At 35.0% G+C, this 23,499-nt stretch overlaps 1 protein-coding gene and 2 non-coding genes across 4 annotated transcripts; 1 reads left to right on the top strand and 2 right to left on the bottom strand.

Annotated features, from left to right (window-relative positions):
* The first annotated feature begins 1,566 nt into the window (after positions 1-1,566).
* Positions 1,567-1,638, top strand: TRNAP-AGG. Its single transcript has one exon. It is a non-coding gene; the product is annotated as a tRNA-Pro (tRNA).
* Positions 1,639-3,170: 1,532 nt separating this feature from the next.
* TRNAN-GUU lies at positions 3,171-3,244 on the bottom strand. The gene has a single exon. It is a non-coding gene; the product is annotated as a tRNA-Asn (tRNA).
* Positions 3,245-4,322: 1,078 nt separating this feature from the next.
* Positions 4,323-22,240, bottom strand: LOC110924359 (triose phosphate/phosphate translocator, chloroplastic). 2 transcript variants are annotated; one of them, XM_035986479.1, is made up of 13 exons: positions 21,894-22,240; positions 21,295-21,372; positions 20,839-20,904; positions 20,157-20,235; positions 19,954-20,074; positions 19,670-19,765; positions 18,663-18,775; positions 18,495-18,572; positions 17,427-17,543; positions 17,234-17,333; positions 17,036-17,136; positions 13,825-13,901; positions 13,219-13,693 (listed from the first exon to the last, which is right to left on the bottom strand). In XM_035986479.1, exons 1-13 carry the CDS (start codon positions 22,178-22,180, stop codon positions 13,654-13,656), a joined length of 1,353 nt encoding a protein of 450 aa, XP_035842372.1. In that variant the 5' UTR covers positions 22,181-22,240; the 3' UTR covers positions 13,219-13,653. The 2 variants fall into 2 exon arrangements, with proteins under 2 accessions (XP_035842373.1, XP_035842372.1); XM_035986480.1 differs by lacking the exons at positions 13,219-13,693; positions 13,825-13,901 and adding an exon at positions 4,323-4,585.
* Positions 22,241-23,499: the final 1,259 nt, after the last annotated feature.

Here is a 23,499-nt window from a genome sequence, read left to right as displayed (position 1 = left end):
TTCGTTAGAAAAAGTATGTAGTTAATTGAGTAAATTAAAAGAAAAATTCTGGGCGTTACACATCTACTTGTCTTATTTACAAATATACTATTTTTATTATTTAACTCGTATATACACGCGAGTATAACCTAGTATTTTAATATAATAACATAAAGAGTAGAGTGTAATTTACGACTCTATGGTTTGCTGGAAAAGGCACGTTGACATCTCTAACAAGATTATCCACAAGTACAAGCTAGTAATTTTGATAATTATACTCATAACCGTCCCCGAGAACTTTTAAAAAAATTAAGCCCCAACAAAAAGAATTGGGCAAAAAAATTAAGGTGGAGCCAAGACGTGAACTTGAGACCTCTACATTATCTTGAGATCGTTTTTTTTTTCATTCCACCACTAACAATTTTTTTTTTTTTTGCATAATAAATGGATGTTTACACTAAATATATAATTTAATATATATAAAATCTCATAAAACCTTTCGGGCCCTTTGAAAATTTTGGTTTCGGGCAACGATACGGGTTGGCCGACCCTGGTTATGTTGTTAATTGTAAGCCATCACCACTTTGGTGGAGGTAGTAGAGGCTTTGTGCCTCTTGGGGAGAGACCAGAGTTCAATTTCTGGCATGTGGTAAATTTGATGTAATTTATAATTAGGGATTTATGTAACATTTGCCATTAGAAAAAAAAAAAAGAAAAAAAAAGAAAAGAAAACCAGTGTTAATTGTGACTCGCCTTGTTTTTTTTTTTTTTTAATCAAACCAGACGTGCATGTTTAATGTTGGTTTTGTAGTTTGGAATAGCCTGGATATAAGGTCGGCAAGCGATTTTAGAGACCCAAAACAAGATAAGAATTTAGATGACAAAAGTTGCTTTTCAAGTTTTGTTTTAAAGAAACACCCGCAAAGTAACATTTTACACTTCAATATGTTCTCACTAAATAAGAAACAACAGTGAAAATGATAAATACAAGTACACATACAAGTAAAAAGAATAAAAAGGTAATTGCATTCTAAACTATACCGTATTAATTCCTTCCATCTCAAGATAATTGTTGCATTTCCTGTTTTTATCCAAAGTCTTATTGTTAGTATTAAAACATAATAAACAAAAACAATAACTTTAAACCGAAATCATGAACCCGTAAATTGTTGGACTTGCCCCTTGGGTGCAACCGAAATCGACGATAACTCCGGTGCTATGATCATCTTAGCAAACTAGACGTGGGTTCCTTCTACTAATACTTTTGTTGCCCACTTACCGGCTATTTTGGTGTAATTGTCCTTAAAGATTTTATATGAAATGGACAATATTATTGTGGTTCGTTTTAAAAAAAATAAAAAAAAATAAATGGTTGATACGATCCATATGATGTGATATGTACGAATGAGTTTTACCCATGGTTTTGATTGTATTTGGTTAATTTCGACTAGATCTTTTGCGTATTGAATTCACTTGTTGTAACTTCGTCAGCAGTTTAGTAGTTGTGCACGATGTACAACAAATGTGCACATTGTACATACGGTCATAAGTCCTTAGATTTTTTGAAAAAGACAACATAATATCATCGGGCATTTGGTCTAGTGGTATGATTCTCGCTTAGGGTGCGAGAGGTCCCGAGTTCAATTCTCGGAATGCCCCTTTAATATTTTTTTCATATTAGTTAAATTTATTTTAGTGAACCGGTGAGACTAAAAATAGCAGATAATAACCTTATGAAAAGTTAACTTAGGTATTTGTAATATATATATTTTTTTTGTCTAAAAAAAGCAGATACTAACCTTATGAAAAGATACAATCGAGTTCAAATAGTAAAACTGTAAAAGCATGCCTTGGTAAATCACAACCTAACTTTTTTGATTGTATGGTAAGATAAAGATACAATCGAGTTCACTTCGATATGAGACAGATGCTCCAAAAGATATAGAAAGAAATTTGAAAAGGGGTGCATGGGCTCTAGCTCATGGTACACACTCTAACGTTCAAATCAGTCATTCCGTTGGATCCAGATGAAACTTGCCCAAAATATAGGCTAAGGACCAAATATTGAAAAGTCGTCTTAGCGTACAAATGTGAACGTCTGAGACGAAGATATCGGTATGTATAATAATACGAGATTCATGGAACATACTAACCTTGAGAATGTAAGATGGAATGGTGTGACTAGTAGTTTTGCACAACACACCCATCCTTTTCTACTTTGATCTTTTCAAGTTAGCTCCAAAGGAAAGACAAACCATTGACATCGATGTCGTTCTATTGTTTTGATGCGATAGTTAATTGTCTTTTTTTCGAATACTTTTCTAGCAATCTTCCAAGGCGAGTCTACTCAATCCATGGGTTCATTGGAGTCAGATGATTTTTTTTTTTTTTTTTTTTTTTGTGAAAATAAATAGAAAAGGTATCAATTTTTATTTTGATGTGATTGTTAATTGTCTTTTGTCCGAATAGTTTTTTAGCAATTGTCCAAGGCGAGTCCACTCAATCGATATTTCATTGGAGTCCTATGATGTTTCTAAAGAAAAAGTTAGAAAAAAAGTATCAATTTTATATGCTTTGTATTTTCAAAACACAAATGAGAAATTTAAACGGAAAAGTAATATAAAAATCATGTTATGTTTTAAGAGTCACTTGTGAAAAAATATATGAATGCATAGTTTATAAGAAAAAGTATATCGTAGAATATGTCTTAACGTACATTGCGTACGTGATGGCAAAATCACATGTGTTAAAGAATCATGAAATCGCATGGGCATAAGGAAAAAATAGGAATCGCATGTTAAAAATAGCCTAAAGTCGCATGTGCAAGTTTTGTTTGTAATCGCATGTGATAACCGAAAGAGAAATCGCATGTTATAAATCCAATTCGCATGCTGATAATGCATTGTGTACGCAATGTACTTTAAGGCATTTTGTACGTTAACCGGCCTCTAGTTCATAATTTTATGACTTTTGAGATGAAAATATGACTCGATATATTGTATTTATAACTATATAAAAAGCTTTAACAAATTTATAACTATAAAAAAAAGCTTTTACAAATTTATAACTATAAAAAAAGCTTTTACAAATTTATAACTATAAAAAAAAAAGCTTAAAAATTTATAACTATAAAAAAAAAAAGCTTTTACAAATTTATAACTATAAAAAAACTTACAAAAATAAATAAATAACGCTAGAAGGAGGGCTTGAACCTCCGACCTTGTGGTTAACAGCCACACGCTCTAACCAACTGAGCTATTCCAGCTTTTGATCTTACTTATATAAATAACGATTCTTAACTGGTATTATCTGTCATTAAATATTCCCCCACATGTCCAGCAACATTTAAATTTAAAAAAAAAAAAAAACCTTAGATTTTAAATTACATGGATTAAATAAATCTAAGATAGTTTTGTCATCTGTATACTATGATTCACAATTATGTCATTTATTTGTTTTCAACCCCCCCCCCCCCCCCCTGGTGGATAATAAAATGTTATGATTTTATGAAAAAAAACCCATTATAAATCCAAAACTATATTTTAATTAAGCTTACTTATCTTGATGCTTGGTAATACACTTGTTTGGTGAAGGTCTCCACAATAATCAAACGTTTGGAACCTTTTGTTGCAATGGGATCATATATGAAAGTTTGATGCAACTTAACCAAAAGATTAAGTCTTTCTCAACGACTGTCGAGAAAGAAAGTTTATGGGAGGGAGAGAGGGATTTTAAGTACTAATTTGCGCTTGCTGATATAAACGCGCTGAGTTATGAGTTACGACATGTCATACCACTTACAATGTCAGTGTCATATGAACCTAAAGGGGGACATGGTCCATATGATATTGATAAGGATCACAAGACAAGCAAGGGAGAAATAGTGTAATGTGTAGACCCCAACAAGGTCACGCGTTATGCTCATGGCCAAACTTTGAAAGAAAATCTTAGCCTAAGCTCGTTACATGTGTAACTCATCCTAGCCGAAGTTTGTGTTAAATTCGTCTCCCCTTGTCATAGCTAATAATTCATTAAACTCTATTAAAACTCTCATCCGTTACGGATACCCTAAAGCGAGTATGACTGTTTCTTGGAGTATAAGAACTCTATGATTTGCACTAGATGTTGTTAAAAGATAGTTGTTATGATATCTTCATAGTTGAGATAAATGATATAAGTAGAATATTGATACCAAGTTGAGATAAATTTGATATATTGGTTTTAAAAGGTCATTTATATCTAATAAAATATATTGTTATGGTTGTTGCCATCGACGACGCTTTTTGCTATTAAATAAAAAAGTGGTTGCGACGTGTGTTACTAAATCTTTGTCTAGATTCTATTATTTTACTCATTCTACTCATTCGTATACGATCTCTTACTTCAATCCATGTAATACACATTTCGGTGGCGAAGATAAATCTTATCTTCTTCCCTAGTAATCTTTAATTTATTTGTCAGATGGATCTTATTTTCCCCTAATATACCATCCAAACATTCAAAAAAATAAAACACAAAAAAAGATAAAGTTTCAGAACAATTTGAAACCTTCACCCCTGCATAAATTCAGAGTTCTCTACTTCTATGCCGCATCTACCTTCGTCTTCTGAAACAATATCATACAATTGCCAATTCAATAACAAAAAATTGAAATGGGAGACTGGAGGAAAATTAGAGGTGACAAAACGACGAGGGTCACAAAATGGGCCGGTCGGAATAGGTCAGGGATTAAAGAAATTAGCCGTTAAAAAAAAAACAATCTTATTTATAGAAAATATTAATATATTAAATATGATTTAAAAGAATATATTACCAAAATAATATTTGGCTTTGTTATATAAAATTCATTTGGAAAGTTTCAATAGACTTGCAAAAACAGTCTAAAATTTTCTTTTATGTAAAAATCAATAAATTTAAACCGTGATATTAATATATAGGCATGTTAGAAACAAATATCTCATTTAGCGATTAGATACGTGACTAGCATATCAATTTTTATTCACTAAATTAATGTGATATGGCACTCTATTGCGTATCGATTCTGACATATGTATTGTTGTACATGATAAATATTTAGGGGTTTGGATAGTAAAAGTAGATACACGACTAAAGATGGATTCACATATATTATACCCATATGCATGAAAGTGTTTTAATATGGCGATGAATTGATCCAAGAGTTGGTGAACTTTTATTTTGATCAGTTGGACTAGGGATAACACGGTAAAGAATGACCAAACTTTAAACGGGCATAACGTTGGCTATTACTAGAGTTACAAGCCCATGATCAGCGTATGGAAAGGTCTTAACGAGCCAGATCATGTACCAAATGGCAAAAGGCGGTTTGGCCTGACTGTCAAACCCAAATCCGTTGACTAAAGGCTCTGATTTCATCAATCAATAATGTTCCTCAATTTCGTCAATGACTTAAGGCCGGGTCTAATTTGACTTCTCGTTGTTCTTTTCCAAAATCAACTTACTTTGAATGTCCTATAACTAGGCCCAATCGAAGCCTAATTACTAACATGATACGACCCACAATAGACCAAAATGCCCCAAGCTAGCAATAGCAGTACTACAAGAACTAATACTACCTCGACTACTCGACCTAACGCTAATGCTAACCCATACACCAAAACATGCCCTATTAGGTGTTACATGTGTGGGGTACAAGGTCATTGGTAGAATGAGTGCCTAAAGAGAGACAAGCTTCTCTACTGGTTTTGAAGGAGATGTAGAGGAAAAGTTTGAAGTGGAAGAGGTGAATGCATGGATGAGTATTAAAGGAAATAATTTGTGAATATTTGTATTCATTGTAATTATTCTATTTCATATATTTTGTTATTAACTCTCCATGATTATAGGAGAGATAATTGTAACTTATTGTTATAAATATATCCCTCAATCCTCATTTACGTTTGAGGTTGATTCTATCTTTCTCTACATGGTATCAGCCTAATATTCTTCTTCCCTAAAACTCCTTCTTCTTTCCTGCGACCTCTCATGGCTTCTTCTGCCGACACAACCAACAATACCCATCTTCCTACCATTAAACTCTCTTCTTCCAACTATCTTATATGGCGTACCCATATGACCCTGCTGCTGTCCCTTCACAAACTTTCGGCTCACATCGATGGAACTTCCCCACCCTCCGAAACTGTTACAACCGATAACAAATCTGTGCCAAACCCAGATTATGTGTCATGGACTGCCGCCGATCAGAAAGCAGCTCTCCTCCTTTATTCTCTGACCGAGGAGGCTGCCATCGAGGTTCTCGGTTTAACAGGTGCCCAGTCGATCTGGAATGCTCTCGAGAACACGTACAACAATGCGTCCATCGAGCGCGTGCAGTCCCTACGGGATTCTCTTCAGCAACTTATAAAGGGTACGTCTACTGTTACGGAATTCTCTCGTAAATTTAAGCTCTTTTGTGAACAACTTGCTGCGATTGGTCATTCAGTCGCCGAAACAGATAAATTGCATTGGTTTCTTCGTGGGCTTGGTCCCTCTCATGAAAATGCTAATGTGGAAGGAGATCATGTCATGTTCATGATTAAGAGAATTATTTGCACCCCAAAATTGCAAGAGAGTTAGCAGAAGAATAAATTCTTCAAGGTTTGTTCACTAATTACCAATAATGGGAGTTGTGAGAACTTAAGTAACAAAGGCCCTTGTCAGTGGATTAAATCTGTCAACAAAACCCCACCTTATGCTTTATCAGATTGGGTTGACCAAGAAAAGGCCAGCCATAAAAGTGACATAAGTTTGCAAACTTTCTATCTCCATTAGGAAAACCTATACTTAAGAGATTGTGTGTGATGTAGTTGACATGGATGCCTCCATGTCTTGTTGGGTCGAACATGGTAACATGACAACGATGAAACCTATAAAGGGAGACAAAACATATATCTCTTCAACTGGGATGAGAAATGATCGTTGTCATACCTGGTGGAACGGAACCACCTGTTTCACAAACAAAAGATAAGACTCTTGCTATGGTTATTAAATCTCATCATGAGTATTGTGCATAAACAAAAGAAATAAGAGCTACATTTTACGTAGTACTCAAAAGTGGTGAGGAACAAGCTTCAGAGGGTTTTCCAAAATTTGTGAAGCCATCTTTGTAAGAGTTCAACAAGGTAAGACTGAAGACATCCCCGACCAATTATCCCATGTGAGGAACATCTAACACCAGATTGATTTGATCCCTAGTGCAAGCCTTACTAATCTTACCCACTATCGTATGAGATCGTGGGGATGTGAAGTAATGAAGGATTAAGTAACTGGTGAATAAAGGGTACATCCAGGAAAGCATAAGTCCATGTGATGTTCCTGTATTCCTCACACCTACGATGAATATAAATAGTTAAATGTGTGTAGACAGTAGAGCAATCAGCAAGATAGCAATGAGATAGATGTTTCCAATCCCTTTCTTGATGATTTATTGGATAACTTGTCGGGTTTCAAGTTTTTTTTACTATATAAATTCGAAGTAGCTACCTTCATATTCGAATTAAACTCGGGGATGAATAGAAGATAACCTTTATAACGAAGATCAAGTTCTACAAGTGACTAGTTATGCCGTTCAGATTGCCAAACGCCCCAAGTACTTTCATATGGTTGATGACCCAAGCATTCAAACCTCAGATGGGAAGTTTGTTGTTGTCTACTTCAACAACCTATTAGTTTATAGTTGTACAAAGAGATGAACACATCGGTCAGATGCATATCATTATATCTACCTGTCACGGCCCCCGACCCGGTTTGACCCGTTTCAGGAGCCGCGGAACAGAAATCCCGCGGTATTTAATTTAGGCGACAGCGGAAGTCTTTTTAAAACAGGATCTTTAGTAGTAAAACTGCTCATTATATAATTTAGGGATAAAACCCAGTAATTTACAATAATGTGATTTCAATGGAAATCTTTATTTTCCAAAACATGTTTCTTTATTTATTTACACTGAGCCACTTTTCTAAGCTGGTAGTGCTTCCTGGCACTTTTCTTTGCTCACAACAGATTACCTGAAACATGTTTGAAAAAGGTTTTGTCAGCGGGGAAATACTGAGTGAGTTCATTCAGTTTTTTTAGAAAATGACCCATAGTTATAAATTACAGCATAAGAGCGATTACAATGGTTCATATCTTATTTTATTCTGGCTTTCTGTCACAATGGTGACAAGTCACAATGGTGACGATGGTCATACCACTATTAGGTTAATGAACTCTAATAGTGACGTTTCTCCCTAGTAGGTCAATGAACCTAACTGGGAGAAATAGTAATGTGCACAATACCCCACTAACCAATAAATCAAGATATCCACGACTTAGTCCCTGTAATTATAACACTTTGAAAATAATTTGGAGTATTGTAAAACAGTTGATAAAAAGAAGAATGACTCACATTGCAGATTTAACGAGCAGTGTATAAGCCTACTGATTAGCCTTGATTATTTCTAATCTAACAATAATGCACACAAAACAGGATTAGTGATCAATACAGCAGTTACGATAATTCCCCAAGATCAATTTTGACAATGAATGTCCAAGTGCAATACTTCGGCTCATTTATCAAAATGACAAACGATAAAGTATAGTACTTCAACTCGCATATCGAATTATCGACAACGACAAAGTACAATGCTTCGGCTCATTATCGAATTATCGACAACGATAAAGCATAGCCCAATGTGGGCGGCACTTAGACATTCTTTGAATGTATTGATTCTGGAAACTGAATCGTAATAGTGATCGAGTAATTACCCTGTTCTGTGGCAGCGATTCGATAATTGTGTGTGTGTGTTGGACTGTTTTGCTTATAACTCGACCTACGTAACTCCGCTTTTCGTCGTTTCAGTGCCAAAATTCAAGTCCCAACCCCTGCTATTTATACTGAGATTTTGACACCGTCGCGTAGCGCGAGGGGGTACCCCCTTAGGCGTCGCGCTACGCGAGTGACCACCCTATTTTCATAGAGTAGCCCTTCATGCATGTAGGCTTGCTGTGTCGACAGTTTTTAAAATTTCGAATTTTATAATTAGTTATGAGGATAATCGTTGGCTAGGGTTTATCCCCCCCTGAGTTTTAGGGGCCCTGATCCTGATTCTGATTGTTCTGGAAATTTTAGGGTTTGCGTAGAATCACTTGGGTGTCTCAATTAGGGTTTTCTTAATAGCTAATTACTATCCTAATTAGGGATTTTAGTGACAGTTGTTACATCCTCCCCACCTTAAGAAAAATCTCGTCCTCGAGATTCACTGAAATAGATGAGGATACTTGCGCTTCATTTCTGACTCTAATTCCCAAGTGTATTCCGGTTCTCTTCTGGATTCCCATTTGACTTTCACCAGCACTAGTCGTTTGTGTTTGAGAAACTTAATTTTCCGATCTTTTATTTGTAGGGGTTTCCCTATCATTTATCTCTATATCTTGAAGAGGTACTACCAAGGATTCGCCTGATAGACGTTTCTTGAGATTGGATACATGAAACACATCATGTACTTCAGCTAATTTTTCTGGTAGTTGTAAATGATAAGCTACTGGTCCTATGCGTTGGATTACTGGAAATGGTCCTACGTATAAGAGACTTAGCTTCTTCTCTTACCGAATTTATAAATTCCTTTCCAAGGAAATACTTTCAATAGCCTTTTGTCTCCAACTCGGACTTCGACGGCTTTTGTTTATTATTTGTATAGTTCTTCTAACCGTCTTCAGCCTTTCCTTCGTGATACTAAATATCATAGTCGTAATCATCGAGGATTTCCCTCTTATCGTAGTTCTAGGAGATCTGTCCCCCAATCTCTTGGATCATATTCCCAGTATCCATTAGTTCTTCACCAAAGCGAAGTTCAGTCTTATTCTTGTTACTCATTGGTGAATTTGGTAAAGGTTCTAGATGGAACTTGAGGAAAAAGCTTATAGGGATAGTTTTGTAACTGTATTTTATTAATTAACCATTCGTCTATTTGCGAGTGGATTGAAGGGTTTGGAATAGCTGGTTCTAAGTTCATTGGTAGTGGTGTTTCAAGAGAGCAATTAAAAATAGTTTCATTAACAGGCTTAATAGTATTAGAGCTTGCCATTATAGAATCTAACTCTTCCTGAGATGGTAACTTTTCAATTTGCCTAGAACTTTCCCCAATTTCCATTTCCTTGGGCTTGGGTTTCTCGAGAGGTAAAGCATCGAACTCTATAGGTTCTTCTATATCTGGTATATACCTATTGAAATCTCTGGAAACTTCTACTCTTACTGGATAGAGATTTAAATTCTGAAGGGCCTCAGACAAGTTACTCATGCTGTTTAGCAAAATAGACATAGTCAGAATTCATAAAATTTATAGAAAACCTTTTAAATCTGTGTTCCTACTGGGTATTATTGAAATTTACATCATACGAGGTTTTATTTTATGATTTTCTTGATAAGACTTCTAGATTGTAGATAATAAAGGTACTAATACTTGAGTCAAATTATTTAAGAATTTGCATGACTTACTACATTGACTAGCATATAAAGATCTGCTCATACTGTACACAATTAGTCAGATAAATAAACAAATAATCACAAAATAGCAATTAATGGAAATTAAGTATTTTCTAAATACTTAATTGGCTTAAATCAGTGGCTTGAGAAGTGGCTCTGATACCACCTTATTTCTGTCACGGCCCCCGACCCGGTTTGACCCGTTTCAGGAGCCGCGGAACAGAAATCCCGCGGTATTTAATTTAGGCGACAGCGGAAGTCTTTTTAAAACAGGATCTTTAGTAGTAAAACTGCTCATTATATAATTTAGGGATAAAACCCAGTAATTTACAATAATGTGATTTCAATGGAAATCTTTATTTTCCAAAACATGTTTCTTTATTTATTTACACTGAGCCACTTTTCTAAGCTGGTAGTGCTTCCTGGCACTTTTCTTTGCTCACAACAGATTACCTGAAACATGTTTGAAAAAGGTTTTGTCAGCGGGGAAATACTGAGTGAGTTCATTCAGTTTTTTTTAGAAAATGACCCATAGTTATAAATTACAGCATAAGAGCGATTACAATGGTTCATATCTTATTTTATTCTGGCTTTCTGTCACAATGGTGACAAGTCACAATGGTGACGATGGTCATACCACTATTAGGTTAATGAACTCTAATAGTGACGTTTCTCCCTAGTAGGTCAATGAACCTAACTGGGAGAAATAGTAATGTGCACAATACCCCACTAACCAATAAATCAAGATATCCACGACTTAGTCCCTGTAATTATAACACTTTGAAAATAATTTGGAGTATTGTAAAACAGTTGATAAAAAGAAGAATGACTCACATTGCAGATTTAACGAGCAGTGTATAAGCCTACTGATTAGCCTTGATTATTTCTAATCTAACAATAATGCACACAAAACAGGATTAGTGATCAATACAGCAGTTACGATAATTCCCCAAGATCAATTTTGACAATGAATGTCCAAGTGCAATACTTCGGCTCATTTATCAAAATGACAAACGATAAAGTATAGTACTTCAACTCGCATATCGAATTATCGACAACGACAAAGTACAATGCTTCGGCTCATTATCGAATTATCGACAACGATAAAGCATAGCCCTATGTGGGCGGCACTTAGACATTCTTTGAATGTATTGATTCTGGAAACTGAATCGTAATAGTGATCGAGTAATTACCCTGTTCTGTGGCAGCGATTCGATAATTGTGTGTGTGTGTTGGACTGTTTTGCTTATAACTCGACCTACGTAACTCCGCTTTTCGTCGTTTCAGTGCCAAAATTCAAGTCCCAACCCCTGCTATTTATACTGAGATTTTGACACCGTCGCGTAGCGCGAGGGGGTACCCCCTTAGGCGTCGCGCTACGCGAGTGACCACCCTATTTTCATAGAGTAGCCCTTCATGCATGTAGGCTTGCTGTGTCGACAGTTTTTAAAATTTCGAATTTTATAATTAGTTATGAGGATAATCGTTGGCTAGGGTTTATCCCCCCCTGAGTTTTAGGGGCCCTGATCCTGATTCTGATTGTTCTGGAAATTTTAGGGTTTGCGTAGAATCACTTGGGTGTCTCAATTAGGGTTTTCTTAATAGCTAATTACTATCCTAATTAGGGATTTTAGTGACAGTTGTTACACTACCCTTCAAAAAATGAATTGTAGGCTAACCTCAAAAAATGTAGTTTTTGACCACAAAGATACTCTTTTTGGGTTACATTGTGAGTTCAAAAGGAATACATGTAGATGATGACAAGATTAAGGTGGTTCAAGATTGACCCTCCCAAAAAGTCGGTAACTAAAGTTTGCAGCTTTCATCAGAAGATTCATATGAAATTTCAACAGTATCGTGTCTCCAATCACATATTGTTTGAAGAATGGTCAACTTAAGTGGACTGAGTAGGTCGAACATAGCTTCAATATAGTTAAAGAGAAGTTGACTACAACACCAATTCTAGCTCTACCAGACTTTGACAAGGTCTTTTAAACTTGAATGTGATACAAGTGGAGTAGTATATGGAGCAATTTTAATTCAAGAGGATAAGTCTGTCGCCTATCATAGTGAGAAACTCAATGAAGCTCGACATAATTGGTCGAATTATGATCAAGATATTTATGCAGCATTACTAGCTTTAAGACTTTGCGAGCATTACTTAATATAGAGGAGTTTGTGGTTTACTCAGACTAATAAGCTCTCAAGTATTTCCACGCTTGGAAGCATCTTAATAAGGTGCATGCCAAGTAGGCAAACTTTTTGGATGAATTTAACTATGTCATCAAGCACAAGCCCGGTGTCTCCAACAAAGTAGTTGACATTGTTAATAGAAGAACCACCCTTCACGTGACTTCTAGAAATGAGGTGATTGGATTTGAGTTCACAAAAGAGCTAAACAATAAACGATGACTTTAACAAAGTTTGGGAAGAGAATGAGACTAAACAACACAAAGGAGATTTTCTTCTTCAGTATGGTTACATGTTCATGGGAAATTGCCTTTGTCTCCCTCGAACTTTATTAAGGGAGAAAGTGATAATAAAAAATTGTATGTTGGAGGTCTAGGAGCACACTTTGGCAGACATAAAACTACAGTTGAAGAGGGGTATTTCTAGCCTTATTTGAAGAAGGATGCAGCAAGCTTCATACAAAAATGTGTGGCCTGCCAAGAGTGCAAGAAAATACCCCAAAACACGGGGCTCTATATACCACTACAAATCCCTTTAGGACCATGAAAAGACATTTCAATGGTTTTTTGTGTTAGGCCTCCTTCGGACTCAATGCAGGGAGCATGGTAGATTCGGTGTTTGTGGTAATGGATTGTTTCTCTACAATGGCCCGCTTCATTCCATGCCAAAAGAGTTCTAATGTTATTCATGTCTCAAAATTGTTTTTTTCAGGAAGTGGTTCATTTACATGGAATGCCAAAGTCCATCACTCTCGATCAGGATAGCAAATTACTTGCTCATTTCTAGCTAAGCCTATGGAGGTGCTTTGGCACAAACCTTGACTTCAACAATACCGTCATCCACAATCTAACGGTCAAACAAAGGGGGTTAATCACACGCTAGGCAATATGATTCATTATTTGTATGGGAATAAGCCAAAAATGTGGGACACAACACTGGCCCACATCGAGTTTGCTTATAACAATGCGGACATGAAGTTATCAGTTCAACAGGAGCATTCCCCTTCTCAGTTGTCTAAACCTAGAGATGTGGTGGATTTAGTCGACCTGCCAAGAAATGAACACAACAAAGACATTAATTTAATTACAGATATGCAAGATACACATGAAATAGTCAAACAAAAGACTAAAAAGTCAAAACCTAAGTACAAAACAATAATAGACAAGCATATGCTTACCGAGAATTTGTGTAGGTAGAGATAATGTCATGGTTTATCTTCGCATTTAACGCTCTTTGGTAGGCAGCTATACCAAACTGCAACAAAAGAAGTATGTCCCTTACCCGATTGTCCCAAAGATTAATGATAATGTTTACATTGTTGACCTCTCAGAAACCATGTATATCTCTAAGACATTCAATGTGGCTGATATCTACAAGCACCACCCATAAGAGCCTACTGACTATCTTGAGAGCTCGGGGTCATGTTCTTTTCAAGTGAGGGGGAATGGCGAGGAGCTAATCCAAAGACCCTTATTTGGATTCGTTGGACAAAATAAAACATAGCAGCATATGCCCATGCTTTAAACAAGCATAGCTTGGGGGCTATGATTGGAGTTATGGGACCCATGATCAACGAACATAAATGTCTTGATGAGTCGGATCACGTGACATACAATCAAATGTGGTTTGACTTGGCTGTTAAACCTGAGTCCCTTGACAAAAGTCTTCACTATCGTTAATAAATTTCGTCAACTTTCGTACTTTCTATATTTAGTTTAACGCCCGTGAATCCGTGATTAGCATAATTTACATGTTTATTCATGTTTTCAATTTCATTAATTTCCAGTCAATTTGTAATCTAAAAAAATTGACAGACATGTCAAATTTACAAAATCCTTATAAAACGACACCTTTGGGTTTACACATTCAATTTTTATATAAATTTTATTGAGAAATATTCTCTGTGTTTATTTCTGTTTTCGCTCTGTGTCTTTATACGACCATAAAGGGATAATATACTAAGAAAAATGTTACGTATCTTATTTATTTTAGTTTTATTACTATTGTTAAGTCAAGGGATTAGGATGTTATTTTGGTTTAGCTTGGGGGTGTCTTATGTAAGTTTCTTATCTATTTATTTGGATGTTACGTATGGAATGGAATCAAGCATAATTTGAGTCAAATATCTCTCTATCTCTTAGTTTTCTTCTTCCCCAAGGTTTTAACCCTATCAAGGGTATCAGAGCCGTTCCGATCTTCGGTCGGAATTACTTTCGATTACCATGACTAACACTCGCAATCAAGAAATTGACAGCACTCTCAAGGAACTTGGCAAGGCAATCTCAAATCTCCAAGAAACCCTAGCCACCATGTTGAAACAACAAGAACAGTCGATGAAACAACAAGAAGAGATCTTACGAGCACTCAAGGAGCATTCAAGCGGTGGCAGTTTTAGCGGCGGCGGAGGCGGCCCTGATAAGGGCCTGTTTAGCGATGAATCGCGGACGGGTACTCGGCCTATGCGGGTCGGGAAGGTTGAGTTTCCTCGGTTTTCAGGTGAAGATGTGGAGGATGGGCTGCAACCCGAAGATGTCAAAATAACACCTTCGGTTAACGCTTCAAAACTTCCGTTGCTTCCAGATCCAACAGGAGTCCCTGGGCCACCAGCTTATAAACCAGCAACTATTAACGCGAAGCGCTTGTCAGGCGAGGAACTAGAGTTAAAAAAGTCAAAAGGAGAATGCTTTTGGTGCACTGAAAAGTTCGTTCCAGGACACAAGTGCAAAAAGAAACAACTTTTTGTGATTAACGTGGTAGGCGATGAGGAAACTGAACAAGACGACAAGGGTTAAGGATTGAATTGAAGAGCTTACTTTTTGAGGGCAAAAAGTAGGTTAAGGGGGAAGTATTGTTACGTATCTTATTTATTTTAGTTTTATTACTATTGTTAAGTCAAGGGATTAGGATGTTATTTTGGTTTAGTTTGGGGGTGTCTTATGTAAATTTCTTATCTATTTATTTGGATGTTACGTATGGAATGGAATCAAGCATAATTTGAGTCAAATATCTCTCTATCCCTTAGTTTTCTTCTTCCCCAAGGTTTTAACCCTATAAAAATGACCGGTTATCAATGCTAACCTGAATCGATCGATACTCATATAAGGTTTAAATTTGTCATCTATAGTGAAAGTAAGTTGATTTGGGTTTTATTATTATACTAGATGTCAAAAAAACACTTAAAAATGCGTACATAACATTAAGGTGTTTATAACCTTCTAAATGGTCTTATGTAGTTGTAAATTAAAATTAAAACCTATATAAACTAGCAAACTTTTTGTGCATAAGGACTTGTTGTGCTTTGGGTGTTTTCCAAAAAAAACTTGATTTTTTAGTTTTAACCCAAAGGTTTGTACATTTTTCAATTTTAACCCTCATAATTTGTTTTTTTAACTTTAACCCAAAACTTTTCATTATTTGCAATTTAACTTCACAACTTTTGTCGCTTATACTTTTTATCTTTCGCAAATTTTCGTTTTACGTATAGTTCTAAAATTTTCGAGTTATTACGACGCAACGTACATGTGTGGTTTAACGTTTTTACCTCTATTTTTCCATGTTTGACAGGTTCGTCACAATACGCATATTATAGGTCGAGTCAGTGTGGGTTGTCGATGACGGTTGTGTGACATTAGTACTATCTGACACCGTTTTACGCCCCGCCGCAACGCGGGGTGTGGTTTGGGGATTTTTCAAAGAAAAAATTGTTATGCATATGGTTGTCGTAACGTTGGCTTTGGGGGTTTTCCAAAAAGAAATTGATTTTTTTTACTTTTCACCCAAAAGTATTTCATAAATTACTTTTAACCCAAAACTATTTGTTTTTTTACTTTTAACCCAAAACTTTTTATCTTTTACAATCTATCCTCATAACTTTTTTTACTTTCAACTTTGGTCCTTTATAGTTTTCATTTTCCACAAATTTTGCGCTCTATGATTGGTTCTAAATTTTGTGACTTAACACATCACAGCGTGCGTCTTTGGCTTAACGTTTTTACGTTTCGTTCTAAATTTTGCGAGTTAACACGACGCAACGTGCGTGTGTGGGTGAACGTTTTTACATCGTCTATTTTTACCCCGTTTGACAGGTTTAACATAACGTGTGAGTCGTAGATCGACTTAGTTATAAATAAAGAATCCCCGCCGCATTGCGGCGGGTCGTAATCCTAGTTTAAACAATATTTTATCACTAACGCGTCAAAATCAATTTAATTGTTTAATTATTAAATTTAGAAAACTATATCAAACCTGTAGGCAAATCAACCCAAGCCATTTTAATATGGTGTAAATTCTACTTATTTTGACTCAAACCCGTTACCCAGCGTTACCCAGCCCGCCCATTTAGTTACACTCAGAAAAAAAAGGATGGATATGGAGGTAAAGAATCACACCCTTTTATCCTGTTCAATACGAGCTTTGATGAATGAGTAGATTGCAACACCAGCAATAGCAATTGCAGTACCAATTCCTGTTTGTGTGGAGATCGTATTACCTGCCATAATATTTACATTTATTAAAATCTCAGAAAATGAATAAAAAATCTATATTTTTCAAATAAATTTTGTTTGGTATTTGTGATATAAGATTACCAAACACAACGATGGAGAAACCGATCACGAAAACGCGTTTCAATACGTTTCCTACAGCATGAGTAAGTGGGGCGACTCGCTCTAGAGTGTTGGTAGCAATCTTTCAATACAACAAATCGTTAAAAAGTAAAACCGAACGAAAAATTATGTTTGATTAGGTAATTTGTTGTCGAAAATGAAGGATTTGGTTTACCTGGTTGTATAGATGGTAAAACATCCCGATCCAGAATAAGTCGGAGACGAATTTAATGATTCCGACTTTGGCTATCGCGTCCTTGAACCCGTATTGCATTAGTTTGGGTCCTTCGATCTGACGAAGAACATGAAACGTTGGTAATTGTGTGTAAATCCCGGGGTTAGGAGACTAAAACTTTGGTACTATCGACCAACTGGTGAAAGTTGGAGTTATTTAAATTCAATGACAAAAGATCAAATACAAATATCCTTATCATATAAAACGTACGAATAGAGTGAAAATGTAAAAAAAAAAAAAAATGCGGTAGCATTTTTCGTAATTATTTACTCGTAGAGTAATTATCAAAATTACTCTACAAATGATCTTGTAGAGTAATTTTGTAAAATATTCTTGTAAGATAATTTTGATGTTGTAGAGTAATTTTGCAGAGTATCATAATTACTTTACAAACGATCTTGTATGGTGATTTTGATCTTGTAAGGTAATTTTGTAGAGTATAATAATTACTCTACAAATGATTGTATAGTAATTTTGAATTGTATGTTGTTTGATAAACTTGCAAAGTAATTTTGATGCAGAGTAATTTTGATATACTTGTAGAGTAATTGATAATTACCATACTAGATACACTTGTAGAGTAATTTTGATAATTAGCCTACAAGATCAAAAGTACTCTACAAGATCATTTTTAGAGTAATTTTGATAATTATCATACGAGCAAATAATTACGAAAATACCACCGCGTTTTTTTGGCTTTTTCATGTCTTTCGTACGTTTTGTGCGATAAGACACTTTGTACGTGAACTTAACCCTAAATCCAATATCCCTTAAAAATATGATGTCAATATCCTAATAAAATTACACAATCCTATAACGTATTTTTTAGTAGAAACAATGTCCTCTAAGAACATGTTAGTTGCCACGTCATTGTTTTTAACCGGATATCACGTTAACTTTTTTATAAAACCTTTTAATACGCTTTTTTATCAAACATAACACCAAACGATTTAGTACAGATAAATGGTCAAAATGTAACGTATAAAAATTCGATCAAAATCGTCTTACAAGTATTGCTGGTGGGAGGCAAAACAAGAGAGCGATAATCGATATGTAGGCGTACACATTTGTGCTATCCATACCCGTCTGTCAAACATACAAATCGAAACAAAAAAAAAAAAACACGTTTAATAACACTAAAAATTTACCTTAAAATTAACAAAAGCTTGATCTTACCATAGCTTTCTTTGAATAAATGCTTCTATAAGTGAAAGAAATGTTGGAAATCATGGCACTTGTGAACCCAAGCCAGTTGAAAGAAAGTTCGGTCAATGACGCCATTGATACACCTACATATTAAAGTTTAAAACCGATTGTTTTAGATTGAAACTTCATGTTACGTTCACTAAATAAGGTATAAGTTTGACACACAACATAATTGTCATATAAAAAGTAAAAGTTGGTTAGTTTCGTATATTTCAAAAGATTTATAATAATAATATGTATGTATGTGTGTGTGTTGGATCAGGAGGAGAGGCACGTCGAGCGCGTCTGGGAGAGGACGATGGGGACGGGACGAAGCATGGGGGGCGGTGTGGACGTGCCTCCATAGGGCTCGATGGCCCTCACCGTCCCCCACACCGCATAGCCTAACCATACATAAACACAAACTACATACTCGGAATTAATTTCTAGTATTTCATAGTTGTAGATGTAAAATTTGATCCAACATTATCACTAACAGGGCCGGTCCTATTGGCTTAGGCAAAGGCCTAGGACCTTCAAAAACTAAGGGCCTTCAATTTTTATTTGTATAGATTACATTGCGTGTTTGGCCCAAATAAACTAACAAATAAGTAAGGACATAATGACCCTAACATGTAAAACATTTAGGCCCAAAAGTCATAAATCCTATTTTTTTAACACCATCATTTACCTTCAACGCATCCTCAACTCCTATCCTGGATTCCTCACAACCTCATTAAACAATTTACATCAACTAATTTAATCTAAACATATAACTTAAAAAGTATTAACTCTGCAAACTATAAGTTATTTAGTTTATAATTGTCGGTCTCAAAGCTACGTAAAAGAGAAGGGTTTATATTGAAAAGTTTTGTAAAAGAGCCCCGACTTTTGTCACTCGTTTAGGGTCTCCAAAAACGTTGGCCCGACCTGATCACTAATATAGATAAATATAATTAAAAGAAATTATTTTCATAACTTTCTCATAAAATATTCACCTATAACAACCGGGGCCAATGACAACCATAGTGCAAGGGGGATCTGGTGGCCCAAAACAAATTGCGAAGCTGCAGCATTAAAGAACGGCTCCAAAGCTGATCACATGCACCAACAAAAACAAAATGTAAGTGTAACAACAACTCAGTTTTCCGAGTCATTAAACTGAGCTGACTCAGTGAGTCAAACTCGATACTTTTTTTTTCCAATGAAACTCATTACTAGTAAACTCATGAGATAATGTCAATATCCTGCTGACCAGCGTCACGAGTAACAAACTTTTTACCTTTTATTGTATGAGTAAAAGAGACAGCGACCGCAGCAAATGAAACATTAGACATGACATGTCCAAGAGCATGACAAGCTGCAACGGGCGTGAGAAGCCCGAGTTGATCCATGTTAATTGGCTACAACACGGGAAAGTGATGCATTGGTACATGTACATAGTGCATAAAACGTTGTTTAATATGTAAACCGAAAGAAACTCACTGCGCGTTTAGGGAGGCCGATTGACCAACTGATGAGACAATATACAACGCCAACTAGAAGATGAACAACCGAAACAAAGCTAGAAAATCAAGAAATGAATATCGTAGTTGTGAGCGTATGTTTTTGTAAGGATTTATAAGAAAAATAATGGTTAATTGGTATTTTTTTTGTTAATTATTGTAACTTTGATAAACCATTTATCACATGTTGATAGTCTATAAATACCCCTAGCACCAAAGGCTGGTTCGAGTCAGTGTACAAGCTGGGATAGCATGCTAGGGGCGGACCCAATGCTTTAGCAGTCATAGCACCGGTTACGGCTCAAGTGCGTATTCATAGTGTTTTTTTTTCCAGTTTTATAACAAAGATACCCCTAAAATAATACAAAGATATCCTTAACCAACCCATACTTGTAGAATAATTGAGCCCGATTGAAACAGTGGCCCAATTGCCCAAATTATTAATAATATGATTGAAATTGTGGCTCAGTTACTTAGGTATTTGTTTTACTTGATTTATTTATTATCGTTTTTTTATATTGTATGATTGCACAGTAAAAATAATTTGGGATACCTCTGATTTAATAGGCTAGTTCCGCCACTGTCAACTCCGTATACATAATGTAATTTTTTTTTTCGTTTTTTGTTTGATTATTAATTGGAAAATAGTTAGAAAAACTTACTAAGGGTATGGGAAGTAATTGTAGACCTTCTTGTTGAGTATGTTGAATATAACATTTAAAAAGTACCTGCACAAACAATTATTTTTATAATAATAAGTCATCTACATCGTAAAACGTTCCATTAGAAGATATATAGATGTAACTTCATATGAGAATACTTTTAACACGAAAGTGTTACCGCTTTTAATATTTTAACCGGTAATTTTGAGTAAATTACTTTTTGAATCTCCGTGTATTAGTGGTTTTAACCATTTGAAAATATATAGATGTAGACGTTAAACATTTTGATTTTGGACTAAAATGGTTAAAACCCTTAAAATACAAGGACGCAAAAAGTAATTTACTCGGTAATTTAACTAAATTTATTTATAAGTGATAACATGTAAAAAGAAGGGGTTTTTTTTTTTAATTTATATCTAAAACAATAATTGAATACAATGTCAATAGCTAGCTTACCATGTAAAGAAAAAGAATCCCGTAACCAGAGCCGGGTGTCGTTCAAGAAAGCTCTTGGGAGGCTCGGCTATTGATAACCTGTAAAGAATTTACAGTTACATTTGTTTTTTCTCGATCCACCACTGATTATCAATAATAAAACATATTCCACAAATTATACGTAATACACGTATTTATGTTACTATTTCATATAATTGCACAGTTTCATATTTCCATGACTTTGACCTAAAAGGTTTTGGTTACGCTAATGTTTTTAAACTACGCCGAAAAGAGTAAAAGCTTTCGCACATCATAATATCTTTGACCAGGGGCGAACCTAGGTGAGTGAAGCCCACTAAGCCCAGGGTGGGCGGGCGCCCTCCTTGAAAAAAAATTAGTTTATTTTTTAGGCAAAAAACCCGACCGCACCCCTTGAAAATATGCTTGAACCACTCATCCCCACTCTTAGCAAATAATTTCTGGATCCACCACTGTCTTTGACATAAATCACGTAAGGTTTTCCTAAAAAAATCTCTAAAGACGACGTCATAAAATACATGTTGTATCTTTTTTTTTTTTTAATTTTCAAAATCTTAATCATGAAATTCAAATATACAAACCCTTGAGAAATCTTAGTCTCCTGATCACCACCATCCGCGCCATCCGCTGCAGCTTTAATCACTGGGATTCCAATAGAACCCCGACGTGTCAAGGTTTGATCCCACCAGGAAAACCTCAACCGTTTACCGGAGAATTCAACTCGTATCTTCTCCGGCTTATTTTCAACTGAAAGAACAATCGGTTGACTTGTTCGTAGAGCTAAAGAAGGTGAAATTCTACTGGCAAAACCGTTAACATTTAACGGTTTTGCAGGGCGGATTGACAAATGAGACAACAACGAAGACATAGTTGTAAATAAAATTAAAATCTAAAAGTTCGGTTATGGTTACGGATAAATGAGGTAATGATTGGCAATGAAATAGAGGATCTAAAATGGGGTTTTGGGAAATGATTTATTTTTTACTGATGAAAGAAAAGATGTTTGATTAAACGTTGGAATCAATGTTGGTTATATTGGGTATTAATGGCGGATATAACATAGAGAATGAGTTGTTATTTGTTTGTAGTTTTGTGAATGGAACAAGATTTTGCATGAATATGAATAAGAAAAGAGTTCATGAAAATGAAAAGTTGGTATAAACTTCTTTTTGGATACCACCAAATTAAAGGATGAAACGGGTCGGGTCGGGTCGGGTAACATCAGTTTGGTTTGGTTTAATTTGATGTTTTTATATTTCTATAGCACTGGTTATATAAAATATTAAGAATCCTTATAGAAAATAAACGAAGACTACTATGTTATACATTAGAAACTTACCAAAAAAAATTCCGACATTTATAATTTATAATATGATTATAAATAATAAAAATAAAGTTGGTTTTCGTGTTGCTTCGATTAATTCGATTATCTTTACATATATAGAGTTAAGTCCACGTACAAAGTGTGTTATCGTACAAAACATACGAAAGGCATGAAAAAAGCCAAAAAACGCGATGGCATTTTCGTAATTATTTACTCGTAGAGTAATTATCAAAATTACTCTACAAATCATCATGTAGAGTAATTTTGTAAAATGTTCTTGTAGGGTAATTTTGATCTTGTAGAGTAATTTTGTAGAGTATCATAATTACTTTACAAATGATCTTGTATGGTAATTTTGATCTTGTAAAGTAATTTTGTAGAGTATCATAATTATTCTACAAATGATTTTGTTGAGTAATTTTGAATTGTATGTTGTTTGATAAACTTGCATAGTAATTTTGATACACTTGTAGAGTAATTTTGATGCAGAGTAATTTTGATACACTTGTAGAGTAATTTTGATTCAGAGTAATTTTGATACACTTGTAGAGTAATTTTGATGTAGAGTAATTTTGATACAGAGTAATTTTGATACACTTGTAAAGTAATTTTGATAATTACCATACAAGATCAAAATTACTCTACATGATACACTTGGAGATTAATTTTGATAATTACCCTACAAGATCAAAATTACTCTACAAGAACATTTTACAAAATTACTCTACAAGATCAAAATTACACTACATGATCATTTGTAGAGTAATTTTGACACTGTAGAGTAATTTTGATAATTACTAATAATTACGAAAATGCCACCGCATTTTTTAGCAAAACCTTCAGTTCATACGTTTTGTACGCTA

This window comes from Helianthus annuus, chromosome 17 (genome assembly GCF_002127325.2).
Source record: "Helianthus annuus cultivar XRQ/B chromosome 17, HanXRQr2.0-SUNRISE, whole genome shotgun sequence".
Taxonomy (NCBI): Eukaryota; Viridiplantae; Streptophyta; class Magnoliopsida; order Asterales; family Asteraceae; genus Helianthus; species Helianthus annuus.
The sequence above is the reverse complement of the archived record's forward strand: the minus strand, read 5'-3'. Positions and strand labels throughout refer to the sequence as shown.